Source organism: Calonectris borealis, chromosome 1, assembly GCF_964195595.1.
Source record: "Calonectris borealis chromosome 1, bCalBor7.hap1.2, whole genome shotgun sequence".
NCBI classification, from domain to species: Eukaryota; Metazoa; Chordata; class Aves; order Procellariiformes; family Procellariidae; genus Calonectris; species Calonectris borealis.
The window spans coordinates 4,006,219-4,025,572 of NC_134312.1; the positions used below are offsets into that span (position 1 = coordinate 4,006,219).

General features: G+C 39.9%; 1 protein-coding gene across 18 annotated transcripts in view; it reads right to left on the reverse strand.

Annotated features, from left to right (window-relative positions):
- The window catches only part of MKLN1 (muskelin 1), a 114,698-nt gene that overhangs the window by 44,807 nt on the left and 50,537 nt on the right, over positions 1 to 19,354 (reverse strand). For all 18 annotated transcript variants that reach the window (XR_012672496.1, XR_012672493.1, XR_012672495.1 and 15 more), the window contains 2 exons: positions 17,169 to 17,281; positions 1,486 to 1,698 (listed from right to left, as the gene is read on the reverse strand). Coding sequence is in view for 12 of the 18 variants with exons in the window: in XM_075142764.1 (XP_074998865.1) it covers positions 1,486 to 1,698; positions 17,169 to 17,281 (326 nt within the window). In the remaining 6 variants the exon portion in view is untranslated. The remainder of the gene's footprint in view (positions 1 to 1,485; positions 1,699 to 17,168; positions 17,282 to 19,354) is intronic.

Consider the following 19,354-nt stretch of genomic DNA (forward strand, 5'->3'; position numbering starts at 1 on the left):
CCCTTGTCCTGTCACAACAGGACCTGCTAAAAAAGTTTGCCTTTGACAATGGCCATGGAAGGGAAAAACTCAAAATCACTGCTAATTTACTGATCGCCACTGAACGGATCCAAAACCATGCTTACGATTTGTTACTCAGATTCCGTCCCAAGCATGTATTTACTGTTACCCCCATTATTTCAACACAAAGCAGGGCCGTAACCTGGCCAAGGATTTTTGATGAGGCTGCAGCAGAAATACGTTTATCGCCAAAGCCTGAATTCAGGTTATGGCACAAGAGATGCACCACAGTACAAATCAAACAAAACTCCCTGACTCCAGGTGATGTTTTCAGACACAGTGCAACGCAGAGGGTTACAAAACACCAGGGGTAAAAAAACCAGACAAGATTACAGTAAGATAGAGATGCTACTCAGCAATGCCTACACAAAACACTTCTAGTGCAGCACATTTTTGTGAAGGTTAAACAAAAACCACTATCACAGTAGGTACTGAGGGAGAGAGGAGAGAGAGCTGCACATCGATAAAGAATTCAGGGAGGACATTCTTTCCTAAGAGACAGCAGGAGGAAGAAGAAACAATTCCAGAAGCAGGCAAACAAGGTACCCAAAGTAGCCTTGCCAGCTGACAATTTACTTTTGCCTTTTCCCCAACACCTGGGAGACTGGTATTCGTTATTAATAGAACAGAAAGACTGATTGGCTTTTGTTCTGCAGACAACACGTATCTTTAATTTTCGGTGTCAGCAGAAACGCATATTGTGCTGGCAAACAACAGCTTTAGTTACAAAACAGCTAGTACCAATAAAAGCAGTTCTTGGGCTGCTTTAAAAAATGAGTACTGATGTGCTGTTTCTGGGCCATGCTTTATAAAAATCAATTAAGAACAAAATACCTTTTTCAAGTACACAAAAGCCATTAAACACACAACATAAGTAAAAAATTATTCAGTTTGAATACATGGACAGGTGTGGCTTTTTAAAAGATTAGTAGCCACTCCTCTAAGGTGTTTCAATCTCTACAAAGCAAGCACATTCTACCAATTTTAAAAGATAGACAATTTTGAAAGAATCCTGATCCTGTTGGCCTCATTTCAGCAGCTTGCTTACAGTATTCTTCTGAAGGCACCATACACAGCTTTGCAAGTTGTTCCCCAACGCCCTCTGAGTAGGCAGATCTGCAAACCCAGCTCAACAAGACTGATTAAAAACAGATGAACTGTGCTTTGAACTTTAATAAAATGTGTCTTAATGAAATGAATTAGTTTGCAAACGTTTTTATGATTCTTCTGACTCGATTTGATTAGAATACCAGTAGTCAGTGGCATTAGACAAAAATGCTATTAGAATTTAACTGAGTGCAGATCACAGCCTTCCTCGTCACCGCTATGTCACCTGGGACAGCACTTCTAAATCGCAGGAGGCTACAATCAAAATTGATTCGCAAAACATTGAGAACTTGCACTAAGAGTATCAGCGTGGCTGACCTGATGATCAAACACCAGCTTTGGACCTCCATCCGCTGCAGTGTCTTCACTTAGTAACATCCATGTGTTCGTGTCAATGTCATAGCGATAGAAGTCACTTTTCAGAGATTTGCTGTTCCTCACGGAGGAATCCAGGTAGCGTCCCAGCGTGTAGATCTGCCTTCGTTGAATGTCAATGCACATCTTGTGACAAGATCTGGCACTAGGACCACTCTAATAAAGAAAATGACCACAAAAACAAAGAGAACAATACATCTAACATTGCTCCAGGCAGGTCATTGCACACTCACTAAAGACAAGTAAGTACTACCAGCAATTGGAAATCCTTTGAGAATTCGAGAAAATGTGCTTGTAATCAGACAAATACAGGATTAATATAGAAATATCTATATAACAGGACATTCCATAACTTGTCTTTTAAAAAGACACCAGCAAAAACCTTAACGCATTTTTTTTACAACAAACTTATGACTTGAAGCCTTTTTGTAAGATTCCTTAGAAAACAGACCATTTCCTCCAGAAGTGATTCTTGGATGCGTGTGAAAGCTACTTGATCTTTTAAAATAACAGAAGTTGATGCACATGAGAGGCAAATTAAGATGTCACAGCCTATAAATAACTACATAGGAAGAAGATTAAGAAATGCTCTATTACAAGAGCCTCTGTTTTATTAATAGGCTGTTTTCTAACAGATCATAACCAGACACTCCCACAAGCAATTGTATCCTGTAATGGGTCTTTGAAGGTAACAAAAGCACTCCCTTGTCCTTCACAAATAGATATGGCCATTCCAGCCTCCAACTACAAGAAAGTTTCCCACGGTAAGCAAAACTGCCGAGTTATGATCTTCGAGCGAAACACAGAGGGCCCCTGTCAAATTATTATGCACTTATCCATCCAGGAGCGCTCGACTTAAATCATGCAAGTAATTTATTCAATGACATTACTACGATGCTACGCAGTACTGGGCAGTATCCTTTCTGCTTCCCAAATCTAATTTTGAGAGCCTTCATACACTCATCTTGAAGTGTGAGGGTAGTAATTACCGTACTCCAAAGTACTAGAAATCAAGATGTGCAAAGCCTTATTTGCAAAAGATCAGACATAAGAAAAAACTGGCATCATGCTTATAGATAAATTATATAGTTGATTTGGCCTTAGTATAATTTTGGCACTTTATAAATGAGGATGCCCGAACAAGGCTGGCTAGCTAACTTTGAGAGTCTGGAAACCAATGAGAAAACTGGTAAGATTTCAAGGGATAAAAAAAGTAAAATGTACAGAAGACTGAAGTATGAAAGACAAAAAAAATCTGTTCAAATCTATTGAAAAATAAAGATGATGCAATTAGACAAAGATGTAACGTACATCACCATTTATTAGAAGACTTACAGTTAAGGAAAAGTAGTGATGCCACACCAAATAATCCGCACAATATTTGCTCCATGTGCTACCAAATACTGCCTTTACAGAAAACAAATCTTCATAATTGTACCAATTTATGTAAAAAATTATACTGAAATTACTGAAACTTAAAATACACTGATGGAATACGTTTCACTAGGTTGGATAAAATATGAAAGGAAACATTACATTCTTGTAGTCAAAACTTGACTATTCATGTTATAGAATTCAATTTCTTGATTAAAGAACAGTTACAGGAAACTCTTTACAGTAACTCAAACAACAATATGAAAAGGTAAACTGAATTGTTCGTATTTTGTAAATATGAAGCATTATGTCAGCAATGATTACAGCTTTGAGGATTAGTTACTTCATGGTAATTAAGATAATTTTCTTTTCTGAAAAAAATACTGATAGAAGTGAAACATTAGCATAAAATCCTGAAATGCAGCAAAATGGTCACATGGAAGAAGCTGACAGAGAAGGCAGCAACATACTTTACCTTGTTCTTAGAAAATACAAATCAGTATCTTCCAAAGGACCCGGTTCCAAACACAAAGGGTCGTTTCTTTGCATGAAAAGTACCTATTTGAGTATTCACAAAGGTTGACCCTGATTCATAAGAAAGTAACTCCAGTAGACAAAATCCATCTCTAGTTATGCAGCTGGGACACTTAGGATATGCCATTGTTCCTCTGCCAAAGAGCACATATTTGCCTTGGCACAGCTGCCATGTAGATGAAACATTAAAACCTACCTGTGCTTTCTGACTCTCCCCTCTTTGTCAGGTCATTGCAGTTTTTTAATTGAACCTGCTGATTTAAGTATCTTCCCCCACTCCCTCACCTCTATATGCTCTATGGGCTAAAGCAAATCCTACTAAATTTGCTCAAACAACGTCTTTGGCACTTTCAGGAATAAATCTCCGATTTATCAATTTCCAGACCTGCCCTTGCCTTGAAGAAAAGCTGCATCTTCAATTGAAATTTGTCTAAGTACAGGCATGAGTAAACCACTAGCACCTACAATACCAGTTTCAAGCCACTGGCATCAACAACACAGGTACTACACTGGCTAAGCATACAACACACAAATTTCAACTCCTAAGACTATGTTAAAATGAGAAAAGGATTCAGGAAAAATATCTTCATTCTTGAAATATGTATTGGTCACATCTCACAGAGTAATATCTGCCTTTTTAAAGAGCTACTAAAGGCGTTAAGTTTGACCGTTTCATCTATACAGGCATAGAAGCTTCATCACATCAAGTTCACTTAAGAACTTGTAATTTCACCAACTTGCAGAACCTGCCATAGCATGAACTATCTCTTGCAATAAAGAAAACTTAATCCAATTCATAATCCTTTCTCAAAGAAAACTGGAGTTATTCCTGCATATCACTTACAAGATCACATGGAACCTGCCAAAAGTTTCCAATTTAGTCTACATGTTTACCAATATGAGTAAATAACTCCATTAAGCAGTGTTACACATTGGTTTGACATTTGAGGTAGAAGAGGGGAAAGGCCTAAATCTGTGTTCACTTGAGGGCTACTCAATTTGACTACGGAAGTCCTTGTAGCATGTATATACTTCAAAGGGGGACACGAAGTCCATTTACAAAGACAGATATGGGCAGACACTGAAAATGAATAAAACACTTCAAGGCACATGTGGTTAAGTGAATCAAGAGCCCGTGGGCGGTTGCGAATGTTCATCCAAAGACGTGTACTTCATGCGGTTACAATAGCAAGCCTGTTGTTCAGACAATGAACACACTGCCACAACTTGTCATGGAGAAAGTGACCCACCAAATTCGAACGGGAAAGAGTTTGTGGATTCCAGAAGCATTCAAAGAACTTGAACTCTTATAAGCAAGAAGTGAGAAAAATTGACCATAATAGATATGACTCTTTTTAACCTACAATTGAAGAGATCGAGTATGGTTAGAGAGCAGGAGAACAACCTTTTGTCCCCTCCTGCCAGGATGCAGGCTGGTTGACGATCCATGAGTTAACGTCCTAAGGTGAGCGGATCTGACTAGAGGTCTCTATACACTCACTCAAATTTGGGCCTATCACCAAAGATAAACTGCAGACCCACAAAAAGTATCTATGGTATTTGCTACTCCTCTAAACTACTAACTGCCATTCCCAAACATATCTGCAGCTAATAAAGACAGTTTCACCTGCACAGTGATAACCACAAGAGAAGGTTAAACAAGCCCAAGTCTTCTTGAGCAGAGCAGAAGGCAAGTAACAGTTTCGACCAGCTTGCGTTCATCTTCTCCTGTGGTTATCTGAAGTCGTAACAAATCAATGCAAGACTTCTCATTAAGTACTTGTTCTTTAGATCTAGTTTCATTGAACAGTCTTCAAAATTGTTAGCATGTAGGATCTACATTTTTGCAGGTGAAGCTTCAAGAACTGATTGACTGATTTAGTAGAGGTATTTCTTCCTAAACAGAGCACATCTTAGTTAAAACAGACTCTAGTAAGTCACATCCAGCAACCGCCCAAACGGTCTGAACAAACACCGGCTTTGGGGACTCTTTCCAATTCTCATCAGGAAGCTCCTGGCATGCACACTGCAGAAACCACACGTGAAAGAAGCTTGTGACTAGGCTAAGTTCTTATTCAGATGGCAAGCAATGTGTTACGCTGCTTTGGCCGGTCCCTCTGCTTATGCCAAGGCTGCGATAGCAATAGTAACGCATTAGCATATCACATTTCTAACCTACAAGACACCAAACAATACCAAAGATTACTAAGCATGGGCACTGTTCGGTTTCTGTGGAACTCAATAAGTGCCCACACGGAGCTAAGACTAACCTGAACAAAGTGGCTCTCTGCCACCCAGCACCACCGTACAATTAGCACAGCATAATAACGGCTAAGACAGATTAAACAGTATGTGCCATGGCCCCGTTTTAAAGTGGTACAAAATACCAAGCTTCTATGCTCTACTCTAATAGCCTTCCTCAAACAGTTTGGTCGTGATTCCTCAGGTCTCTAAAACACAGGTAAATGCCCTGACGAAGGTGGGACGGTAGGGAAAGGAAGAGAGTATGTATAGCTAGGAGTACCTAAGACAGGCTTTCAATCCTTTAAGCGCCCAGGAGCGACCAAGGCCAAATAGGATTTTTTGGTTTCATCAGTGCTACACGAAATTCAATTGTGCAACGCCAAGTGAATACACAGTATACTTTATGAAAAGCCTTCTCCACATGCTAAGCCACTTTATAAAATCTAATTAGAGCTTTCTTCATTTAACTTGCAAATGCTGAAAGCAATTATCCCACTTAAGGACTAACTTACAAAACGTTTTCAAAAAGCAACACAACAGCACCGAGAGACAACACTGCCTCCTTAGAATAATTGATTTGTTCCTATACAGGAGAGAAAGGATTGGGACTCAACTCCTTAGGGTAGGGTCTGCTCAAATAACTATTTATGCCAGAATCGGCATGCATCATCTTAGCAACAGCATGCTGGCATGCTCCGCTAAGGCACAAACATGATAGCTTTCATTTTTTGTTTTGTTTTTAAATAAGTGTCCTACGAACCCACTTTAATGCGGACAGGACTGCGGGAAGCGAGTTCCACTCCCCATACCACCCCCAAAACAAAAACTGGGGGAGCTTGGCTTCTTTTGGTTATCATAACCTTTTGCAAATAAAGGGTTTTCAGTTGCAAGAAAATCTGTTTTATTCAGAGTGATCCAGATGAAAAACCTCAGGAGCAAGCCTGGACCCTGTTCAAGAGTCAGGGAAATAAAAACAAAGAACAGCTGACTAATTCTCCCTTCTTGGTGCTGTAAACGACTGAATGGAATGTGAACACTGCCTCCAGTATAAAGTTCAAAAATAAGCGTCATGAGGTAAATGCTCTTGTCCTAAAGCAAACTAGGACGAGGACATAAAAAGACACAAACAACCTACTTTGTTTCCAGTTCTGAGAGCAGGCTGTCATGCAACAAATAGTCCCTCCTGCCTACACACAACTGCAGAGATTAATTGCTCTCATTTCCCAGTTTCAGAGTATAATTCATTTCCTCCTCCACCCCACCCCCCAAAAAAAAAGGGAAAGTTCTCCACAATCTTGAAAATGAAAGGAAATGCATATTATTCTTGGCGTTCATTCAAGTCTATACGCTTTTTAAGATTAGAGCTTGTCAGGGCTTTATCAATGCCAGTCTTCAGCTAATGCATGCTCCCAAAATGTTTAATCTAAGCTGTAGCTCAAAACAATTTGCTTTACTCTAGATGAGTACTAAATTCAGCAAGAGAAACAACTGCAGCCATACACAAAACAAAACACTTTCATCCCATACAAGCTGCTCACAGAAGGCATTTTAAGTTTCTCATAACCTAGGAGTGCCAGAAACCTAACAAAAGAATTGAATCTATTGTTTTTTACGGTAGCATAGGGCATTTGTATTGCCCATCAGCCCAAAACACAAAGCAAAATGAGCGGAGGCTGATGTATTGCTTCTAACGCCCGCGCAATCACCCACCACGTGCCAGCAGCCCCAAGTCACAAGAGGGAGCAGGGTCTTGCACGATCGGTCTCCAGAGGAGCATCACGACAGCGCTCGTGGCCAGAGCAGCCCAGCACCGGCACACGGCCAGGGGTCTGCGCCGTCTGTAAGGGTTTCTCAAGCGTGCAAGACCATCCATAAATAGCATATCCCAGCTACTTTTTCCTACTCTGTATGACAGCAGAAATCAGTGCTACACGTGTCATTTGATGTCCAAGACTTGACAGCTCTGGCGCTAGACTTAAAAACCTTTGAATGTTGCACGGGGTAGATGCAGCTAAGGATTAAACTGGGATCTGAAATGTTTCTAGGAGCACAAGATGGGAGGCTAGCTCCAAAAAACAAATTCTGGATGCTGAATGTACACTCCATTCACTCAATTACTCTGCAAGTTTGCCTTAAGTAAAAGTTAAAAGCAGCATATGAAGCTGACAGTTACACTAGGTCAGCAGCCATGCACTTCCACTCTAAGATATTCTTGCCACTATTTATGGAAGATAACCGATATTCCAACTTACTTTTACAGCTGCTGTACCAGCTATAAAGAACATTCTTTGAGAGTATGCAAGTTAAGTATGTTCTGCCAATAAACATTTTGGGAAGTCTATTAAATAGATCAGAACCTGGCTAAGAATCACAACGCTTAAAACTCCCCAGGACCAGTACTGGAAAGCCACGGGTCTACACAATTTTTCACACAAAACACTTAAATATCTTGTGACAAGTATTAAGTTCGGACATCAAAAAGTTTCTGACAAGTATTTGCAAATAATTGATTATTAAGTAGTCTAGCCACAGCTAAGACAAGGAAGATATCCTTTGGTCGGGCATAGTATTTGAGCTATGGCTAATCTGCTTACAAGTACCCTCCTATAGCAATACAACTAAATAGATTTAGTTGCAAAGTCCTTTCTGGGCATCTGACTCAGACATGATGGAGCAGATTAAAGTCAGAGGCGGCTTTTAGCATACAGTTTTGATTCATCTATTTAAAGTGGGAAAACAAAATAATTAAACAGGATGAAGCTTTTTTTTCTTCCTAAACGCATGCACACATTTGGGATAGTCCTAATTTCTCACTGTTGATATTTCATGGCCTCAAGCTGAGCCTTCCCTAAAGAGACTTTCCCTGCTTAGACTAAAAGTAAAATATAAATGGCCCGGTGTTCTATTTTTGAAAGACGGTTCAATGAGCTTATAAGTCAAATGATTAAGCTCAGAGATCATACGACATGATCCTTATGACAGCAGTGGACTGGATTTGATGACCCAGGAGGGGCCCATCCCTTCCAGTCCTACGTAGGACTTTACTCAGACTGTTTGCTCCATCCTTAAGGGATCAGTGCAGGTTCATCACGGCACAGACGAGCACAGACTCGGTGCAGCACATGAACATTGCTATGAAAACGAACAGATGCTTAATGTTCTATTCCCATGATATTACCTGTTAAAAATTAGTCTCCCAGCAGGCCTGCTTGCAGAAACAACTAATTCCAGAGTATTTTCATACAGGAATGAACTAGCACATGATCTATCGACTTCTGATGAACCCTGATTAATGCACCTCTAAAGAAATAAAGCGTGCCCTACAAATTGACTCGTGAACTTTCCAAAGCACCAATGTCCTGCTTTTGACAGCTGTGTTGCATGAGTTTACCTACAGTGCAGAAACAACTTTGGCAACCAATGCCTGCGTTACTACCAGTGCAGGGAGCCACATTCCTGGGTCATTTCTGAGCTATGTGCTCTCACTCGGCTTGCTTTCACACCAAGGTATCACCAAGGCCTTCCAGCAATGCATAACACTGTGGATCTCATGTTGCAGTAAACCAAGGCACCTATGATCAAGAGAATTTCTAGGCAAGTAAGTGCAATAGTGGAAAGGGGAAAAAACTCAGAACTTCAAGCATGCAAACAGCGTGAAATAATTCTTTCATTTACGTGAAGCAGGTTGCGGGAACACGTACAAAGGTCTTGTCTAGGTTTTAGTTTATAGTCAAAAATAAGTCATCCAGCCTACGTGATTCAGCTTACAAATGCAAACAAGAGAAGCACTGAAGTAATACCCTAGTACAAGACAACCTTGAAGCGAAAGGACACCAATACTGTGCTATTTCTAACAAAAGGCACAATATACCTGCAAACTGAGCGCTGCTCACACTGACGAAACGTGAATAAAATCATAGCTTCCTAAATTTTAACAAGTAAATTGTTGCTTAGGTACAAATCAAATGCTCAGCTTTGCTTTAGTAACACCGATGAAATATAACAGACAACCCACCACAGAACCAGAGCCTTCACCAGCTCCAAGAGATGGGCCCTCAGGACAACATCCCTCGTGGGCCGAATTTAACTAACCCCATTAACAATTGCAGGATGTTGAATGAGGTCATTTTTGCATGCATCAGAAGTTCACGCTGTCCTCTCATTACCAGTAACAATGGCTAGCAAAGGTCCAGCCAAGAGAGATTTTTCCATAGATGCAAACTATTCAGCATCGCTACAGCCACACTTGCAGACCAACAGGCCAGCAAGGCTGAAAAAATTTAACTAGTCATTTATGGACTGTTTAGCCACAAAGATGAGGATGCAGCAAGGCTAGAATTTTTGAAGGTTGTTTTTTTTTTTTTAAATTAATTGACCTTGAAAAGCTCATGATAGATAAACATGAAATTATAAGTCTAAATACTTTGACAGTCACAGGCTCTTAGATGTTTCTGAGAAAGTGAAGACAGTCTTAAACAGATGACAAAGGAGTAGTTTGTACCCACAGGTGTTAGAAAGTCATAAAACTGGCTGTATAATTTTTCCCCTCAGGCTAACCCATGGCCATGAGATTGCCATCTCAGGGATACAGATACTAAGTACAGTTTAATGCAAGCTTCCTCTGCTAGCTATTACAGCAACATGGCAAGAGAAAAAAAAATATAAAATCAGAACAGAATATTTTCAGCATTGAAAAAGCAGAACTGTGAACTAAGTGACAAATGAGGAAAGATGTAGCTTCTGAAATTTTTGTTTATATCACCTTTCAGCTCTTCTCAGAACATAATTTAGTTATCCAGCAGGAACCGCATCAATTACCACTGGAAGTGCAGCACACAGTCTCTGCTGTGTCATAGTTTCAGAAACAAAGCGTCTTCAATTTTGCAATAATCTACACAGAGGAAAATCAGCCAAGAAACAGTGCAAGTATTTTCACTGGAGGTCTGTGAAGCGCCATGCTAAACCCTTCTCTTCCATATATTAAGAAAAGTAAGCGTAACACATGGAAGCAAGCACATGTGGAGGAGCTTTTAAAGACAGAGCACTGAAAATAAAGCATGCTTGGGGCAATGCAAGGACTAGAACTCAACAGTTCCTGAATCCCAGCATCAATAAAATCTCCATCACATACATGCCCTGGAAAATTCATGGATTAAGTCCTATTAAACATACTAAGCTCTTTCAAGTCTGGGAACTCAACATATCAATGCACTATCCATTCTGCCAGTATATGCTCTCGAGACAGTCCAGAAAGCTTAAGTCCTAATTACCTCCAAAACCCGGTCGCAGAAATACATTATTAGCAGCAAGGTCCACAAACACTTACTACATTTTCAAGCATGTAATTATCCAGACAATTTAGCTAAGGATTTGTCTGATACTACTTGAGAATGCTTCCCCTATGTTACCATTCTGGGATAACTGATATTTCTTTAGGGATTTCTGTATTTGTACAGCTTGAGGAGTGTTAATGTAACGGGAAGTCTTTCACAGTCTAGCTGAAATAAGAGACTAACTCCCAAGGCAAAGTTGGCTGGTGTGAGAAGCTACTTTCACCTTTCTGGCAAGAGAATAAGCTTTCCTCCCACCTTCTACCCCCACATACTCTCCTGTTTCTTTAAAATCCTTTTTCCCCATCCATTCAGTGTGAAATGCAGGGTTCCAGGGATTCCAGCTGGCTCTTGTCTTACAGGTGCATATTTCTGTGTCTTTAAAAACCAGAAGGATATAAATCAGCACTCCTTATACCAATATTCATTGCTTCACTAAATCCTTACCTGAAAATTCTGTAATACTTTAAGCAGTTGAATAATGTGTCATCTTTCCTGAGATGCATTCACAGCCACCCTAGCGTGTCTCCGTATACTGCCTCATCTGCGATTTTCAGGGAACTGGATGATGCAATAACTTCCTAATAAAGTCATATAAGTAAAATAAAGCTGCATTCCAGATCAGAGCAGTAAACTCATCATAAGCTAGAGCTGAAGTGGTGATTTTTATTGGAACATAAACGCCACAAATCAACTATGCATGATGCATTACTTCAAGGTATAAAAGCAGTTTACAAGCTGCACCCTTCGAAACCGAAGGCTTTATGATGGTTTGGAAATCCACATATAATCTGAACACTGGCACACACAAGCTCCAGGACTGCCAGAGTTTTGCAGCCTTCAGAACACTGTGCATAATGCATTTATTTAAGTACTCTCTTCTCTATGAGACTTGACTTCAATATCAATGTGTGGAGGAAAGGGACCTCCACACACTGAAACATCTGGTGTTAAGAATAACTGGTTTGGCTGGTTTTCTGTGCTTTCTCCATGCTGGAAGCAAGAACTACAGGCACCTAGTGATGGAACGGAATAACTTAAGACCCAGAGCTGTTTTAAAATACGGATGATCTTTTCTTTAAAAAACCATCTAAGTTAAAAAAGACAAATAAACAAGGGTTAAGACGACAGAGCTCCTTAGGCACACATAAGCAAATAAGAAATTACCTTTAAAAGCTGAAAACGTTTTCCAAAAAGTTTATTAAAAAAAATAAAAATTATTGAGGTACTCCTCCCTCAACAGGGTCTTTTTGATTTAAGCTGCCTATGTGGAAATCACTGGAGAAGTTAGTCAGCCATATCTGCAAGTCTCTCTAACATTTTGGAGAAAGAATACTGGCTAGAACATTTTAAAACCATTATGCTACTAAGCAGGGAAGAAAATAAAACATTAGCATGCGATATTTAGGATCAGTCTAGAATACTTTTCATTTGGTTCACTTCAGCATCTGCCTTCTTTGTCCCTACTTTTGTAGGCATTTACACTATTTAGGAAGTTGGCTCAGAGGTATATCTGCAGTATCCAAGTTTCTATTGCAGGCTTTTGGGGACAGCTGCTTTCTCCCTATGTGCTTTTGTGGCACCAGGCATCTTGTACAACTGAGCATCTGTACAACTGGAAGTAGTCAGAAGTAGGACATGGCAGATTCAGTATATTAGCTCTCAAGTCCATAAACATCACAATATTTGAAACAAAAAACCCTCAAGTTACTTAAAGCGTCTTCCAAACTGTATCACCATCTGTGGGAAGGAGTCAATATTTGAGACTAGTTCAGTTCCTACACTTAAAACAGCATAGGGTAAAAGCTTTACATAGATACGCTTACATATTTTTGCATCACACCCAAAAAAATCAGTCATGGGTGTCACAAACGCTTACAAGTGCATAAAACGCTTGTGTGATAATACGACATTGGAAGCTTTGGGTAAATTCATCCATGTCAACAAACGTAACGAACTGCATGCAGACACCGCAGAAAATTTAACTGGAAATACAACAGCAGATGAAATTCACCCTGGCTCTCACTATTATGAGATCTTTCCACACTTGTCAGCTTTTACTTTCAGTAACCTGGAAAAGCATTTGGTGTTAGCAGCAAACTGCCACCTTACAATACACCGATTTTCTAGATCATTTTGAACCTACTGAACAGTAGGCACTTGTTGACCTACACTTTCCTTCTTTGTGAGAAACAATTTATCCTCTCAACCAGTTAACCCATGACAAGACCTTCACTTCTACCTAACAGCCTTGGGCAAGAAATGCTTTAAAAGTTTTTGAGAAGCACAGTGTCACCTAAACCTAACCCATTTATACAATTTCCACGTCCTTCACAGAACTGATTTGTGAGCAGAATTTTCCTCTAAAAAAGCCAGGATGTGGATGAGTCAACATACCATATTTACAAATATGCCCTACAGAAGCTACCAATTCACGCAGTAACACTCTGAAGGGAGATCCTGTATCTCTTCTCATGTGTCTAGGAAATACTGAAACAAGGTACAGAAATACTAGTGATATACAAAACATGCCAACTATCATGATTCTTTATTCTTATTTATCAAATCTCCAGAGGTATCAACATCCTTCAGCATTTTGATCCCATTTAAAAATCCGCATAACTATCAATTTGCAGCAAGCAAAGTCTTTCCTACAGTTCACTTAAACTGTCCTCCTGTACTGAATTTCACTAAATTAGCCTTCTAAAGAGAAAGTTGCTGCTTGGAAACTGGAAATATTAGACACCAAAACATACACATTAAGTTTCTCTATTAATTGACACTGGCCTAGGATCAAAATACCCAAGGAATGACAAGGCTTGTTTTTTCAAAGCTATTTATTCCCAAATCCTGAAAAGGTCTACTGATCTATGACCACTAATAAACCCTGGAGACAACAGCATTTGTCAGAACATTCCACTTGGTTCAGAGTAAAAACCCTTAAAGGCTCTTAGACTTCTCATGTCTTGGCTGTGCCTCATGCCAACTGATTCATAGAGCTGTTGCACACTCGAGCGCTCCACAGAGGAGACAGAAGGACAGAAGTTGTGGGTACAGTTGAGAGGTCACGAGCTGCTCCATGGTGCCTCTCCTTGGAAGGATGCAGGCTTGGAGGAGGATGATTTGACAGGGACTGCGGGAGCCTTGCCGGATCCGTACACTGAAGGGATGGTGGGGAAGTTCTAATTCAGGTCAGTTTGTCCATCAGCAGCTGTGGTACGTACGCTAGAGGTTCAGCCCAACACTGCAAGCAGGTCTTCTAGACCTCCTTTTTAAGACGGTAAGTGATCGGCTACGCCAGCAGTGCCGTGAGCGTTTTTTTCCTGACGTAAAAAGGGCTATGGAAAATTAGCTTTGGTAGTCTAACTGTTAAAAATCACAAATGCAACTTCAGGTGACAAAGAGACATTTCACCAGCTCACTGGCAAATTTTGAAAAACAGCAGCAATAGAGTTTACTAAAAAGGTTACATCACCTTTTCATAATGCATTGCAACAGAAGCTACCAGGACCTTTACCCAAAAGCGTTACCGTGTGTTAGCCCTACGATAACACTGGATAAGATGCAACTTTTACCATATTCTGGTCTTGTCCAAGCTTAATTATTGAGTGGCTAATTTAACCACTGTCATTGATTAATTAGAACAAAAGAGCTAGAAGCAGAACAAGCACAATACAACACAAAAACAAGACTAAGTTCTACTGGAATCTATTCTGAATATTTTTTAAAATTCCATGTCAACAGACATTTCCTTTTAGCAAATTGTTTGTGAGCAGTTGATGTCCCTATTAGAGAAACATCTGAAGTCTGTTTTTTAATTTACTTCTCAACATTTGAGATTGACCTTTTCTTTTCTAAATCAGGTTTTATCCAGATTTCTTTAGGGGAAAAAAAAAACCACCACTGCTGGTTTGCAAGTACGGCAGCCGCCAGTTCACTGTACCTCGCTAAGTCACCAAAACCCTGGACTATACCTTGGCAGGCCTTCTTCTGAATGCCACTGCAGACTATATACACGCAGAGAGTCCTTCTAGAAGTCCATTTCTAAAGCCACACACATTTCTTCGCACTTTTCTCTATTAAGTACGTCTCTTCTTCAAAATTCCCCATACATTCAACTCATCCTCTGTTTTTTTTTTTTTTAAATTCCCCCATCTTGCTTCCTCTCAGCCCAAGACCCTTGCCATCTTCCATTTGAATTTCCTGACCTTCCATTGCACTCTAATTTTTTTTCCTTCCAAAATCGCTTTATAGCCACTTTATTGTATCAACTCATCTCTTCTACTGTCTCTCCTACGCAGCCGTCCTTTGCATATCCCTTCTTTTTCCCATCCCAGCGTTACCCTGCCAGAGTCAGGCATGAGGAACTTGAAGAGAAAACATACGCTGCTCCTGGCACTGCTGATGCCTTGCATCCCAGCCAGGCCTCCCAAGCTCTACAGCAGCTCAGCTGGATGAGGCAGGATCCCAGCAAGAAAGGAAATTAATCCCCTAAACACCAGAACTACCCACACTGGTTTGTGCAGGAAGAAGACGCGGTAACCCGTTTTTGACAGGAAGGCCCTATTTCACTGCATCCTGAGCTAGACAAAAGTACACACTAAGCAGCTACAAAGCAAGACAACAAGTGAAAGAAGAGACAATTAAAATTGTTGTGCCTTCTTTTCTATTGCTGTTCTTCACTTGCCCAACCTCCTTATACAGGGGGACAAAGGAAAGGAAGGTCTAGCTGTTTATCTTTACCATATAGTCGATAAAAGAGATGAGTCCCAATTTCCCCTTGGTATTATGTCACACACCCCCCCTCCTTATCTTAAGGAGGTTACCTGTTGGGTAAACAGCGAGGAAAATAGTAAAACCCATGGTTCAAGACAAACAGAAGCAACACAAGCGCAGCCTGCAGGACTGGACCCTGGAAGACTAAATCTGGCTTCAGCATCATATCAGTAAACACAGGAGTAGCCATGGGCAGTGATAAAATGACTAAGAATTAAAAAAAAAACAAACTTACAATAAGAGTAAAAAACCAGCTTACAAGGATATAAAATGTAAGGACAATTTTACCTTTATACAACTCTTATGATAGAAATGGGAATATCGCGTTCAGTTTTGTTATTGCCCATTTTGTAAAGGATGTTAGAAACAGCAAGTGCATGACACGCAGAGATTTGAAGGCTACGGGAAATGCCTTACCGTGAGATTTTTTTTCAGCTCAGGCTATTTGTTGTACTTGATTACAACCTCTAAACACCTTTGCCAGGAAAAATGGCAATATTAAAGCGTTATTTAATCTGGTACGGAAGCTCACAAAATAAGCTATGACAAGAAACTGGAAAAATACAAACGGGAAATAAGACATTTTTATACTTTTTTCAAATAGTTGGGGAAATCAACTCCTGAATTTATCAAAAAGTGTGCAATCTCAAACTTTTCATACCTTCAAGAAGAGGCTGCATGAATTTCCTGAAGTTATGCTCTGACAAACAAGTAATGAACTCAAAACACAATAACCACATGGAACGTCAACATTTCACAGTATACAGTAAAATAAATTACACAAGCCAAAGGTCTTAGACTTTTCTTTGTTACCTCCTATAACCCAAACTACATTCATTTCAGAGGTTTCATACGTCAAATACTGAGCAAAACAGGCCAAGGAAAATGGCTCAAATTAATACCACAAAAGCTCGCAGGATTACGTGGCCTCTGGCAGTTACCCCTCTCCTCTAGATTTCCGTCTGTTAGTTGTCCATTTCTACTCACATTTTTGACAGAAGCTAAAAAAATAAACGATTTGTTTCTGAAGCTCAACACCAGCATCAAGTCTGAAGTGTTTATTAGTCAGTCTGGTTGTTCAGTCCTATCAAATTATTTAACTCATGTTCTACTCACTGAACTGATTTTTGGCTGATCACTCTGCTCTTGAGAAATAAACCTTTCCCCTCCAGTAATCTTAACGCTTCAAATTCACATCCATCATACATTTTCCCAATGTAAGCATTTCAACAGTCTTCAGAACTTGAAGGTCTGAATTTTGTGGCTCTCACTGTACGCTATACATCAATACAAGCACTTCAGAAGCACGGTATTTTTCTGTGCAACAATTTATATATTATTAACAATATGGACGTTTGCAGAACTTACCTCTTTCTCGGTATCCCTGGATATACAGGTCCACTGGTTTTCCTTCACACTGTATGCCCAGAAGTCAGCCAGATCCTGAGTTCCATCCCAGCCACCAAACAAATAAACAGTTTCTAATAAAAAAAGGAAGAACTGTTAATTTTATTTTAAGAAGAGAATGCCTTTGAATAGGCCAATACCTATAAAACACCTGTGACAAATAGACAGACTATCAGAAGGGAAACTGAAACCAATTCTTACTTGAAGCACCGCTCCTCTTTGAATGGAACCGGTCACCAGGACAAAGAAATGTGGTTTGCTTAGTAATGGAAATTTTTAGGATTGATAGACAGCCAATTCTCAAGGAGTAATCTTCTATTTCTACATATACATAAGAAGCAATCAAATCCACAGCCTTCTGATAAAATTCAAGAAAGACAAATGAACAATATTTAACATTTTGGATACTGTGGATTTTAGCCTATTAACGACATCTCAGCTGGTACCCCATTTGGTGCAAGATCTATAGATTAGAAAGACTTCTGAGATAGCAGCAACAAAGCTTTTCTCTTTAGTCCATCCCTTACAAAGGAAAATTTACTTCAACGATGAAATCCTCTTCAAGGGAAGCACCTTGCATAAAGTAACTTACCTGATGCCGCAAAAACAAGTCAGTGGAGGAGTTACAGACTTAAGTCAGTGTTTCAGGCCCATCTTTAGAGCCTGTTACCTTAAACCCACAACCGCTCCGTGCGCAGCGAGTTCAAAGGCTTCTCAGATTTGCTGATAAAACTAGATGAAACCTCTGAACATGGGAAGCATTTAAGGAGGAAGTCTCTGTTCCGACATGGAGAGATAACTAAGCTGTTCCCATTACAGAAACATCACTATCTGGTCCCAAATGCTAAAAATACTTCATTGTTAGACTACATTAAAACACAACACAAAGCCAAGTCCAAGAAGAACAAGCCACTGAAGGCTTGCAGAGCTTTGAAAAACTCCTTTAAAATCCACAAACCAGTTCTATTATGGAGGTAACAGCCAATTTTTAATCCAACACCAATTAAAGAGCAGAGTTAGAAGCACGATTATAAAATGGGAATAGTCCCTGACCCTTACCTACCATCAGGATAGTGGTCATCACCATGGAAAGGTTACTCTGGTTCATTAACTTTAATTACCCTTCCTCCTGGACTCAGGGCTCCCAGTGTTCCCTGCAAAGAGCAGGTCCCTTTGTGCGCATAAATTCTCACAGCTCACAAAACCCACATTACCACAACAGCTTCATTGATAGCCGAGAAAAATAAAAGATTTGGCACCAGCTAAGTATCCTATTGGGGCCCTGCCAAAACGTCATGCCTGCCTGTAAAGGCTTTGTTGTCTCAGATGAAATTTAATAGCAAACCTGAATGAATCTGATGAAAACTCAGATTTTGAAAGTTACCTAAATCGAGCTGACAGAATTAAATGGCATGTAAGCCCTGAAAGAGGGGTACAATCATACAGCTAGTGCGAACTGTGAGCATCCCCAGAGTCCGAGGGCAACCGTGATAACACAAGTGTACACGAACAGTGTGCCAAACTTATTTTTCACCTTGATGTAAAACTGTAGCTTGGATGAAGGAAAGGCTCCATCATCACCTAGACTCAGAATGACTATCATTTTTTAGTCCTATGGCTTATTACAGAACTATTTACGTATTTTTATAGCAAGTTTCTGTATTTTTAAAGGAACATTTCTTAATGCATAAATGCATCTGTTGGTGGTAATGTCAAGAAAGTAATTTTTCATAGTTCTTCTAAAGTTTGCAACTCTCATGGTAGAAGGAAAAATTAGTTGTTTGGGTTTTGTTGTTTTGGTTTTTTGTTTGTTTTGGGTTTTTTTTTGTTTTTGTTTTTTTTTTTTTTTAAAAAAAAAAAGTCAAACTTGACTTTGTTCCCCACCCAGTATCACACCTTCTGCTCTATTTGTCAATTCAGATTTTGTGGGGAGAGTTACTTTTTCCTCCTGCATGCAGAGATCCAACCAGGACAGACCCAGGATGCATGCCCAGCACTCCCAGGCATTGCCACCTAAACAACATGTCAGCAAATACTCAAAGAAGAGGGCAGACACAGGGAAGAGACCACAAACTTCCAGGCAGCAGGAGTGGGGAGCTTGAGGGAAGCACAGCAGCCTCACATCAATATAACTAATTCTGCTTTAG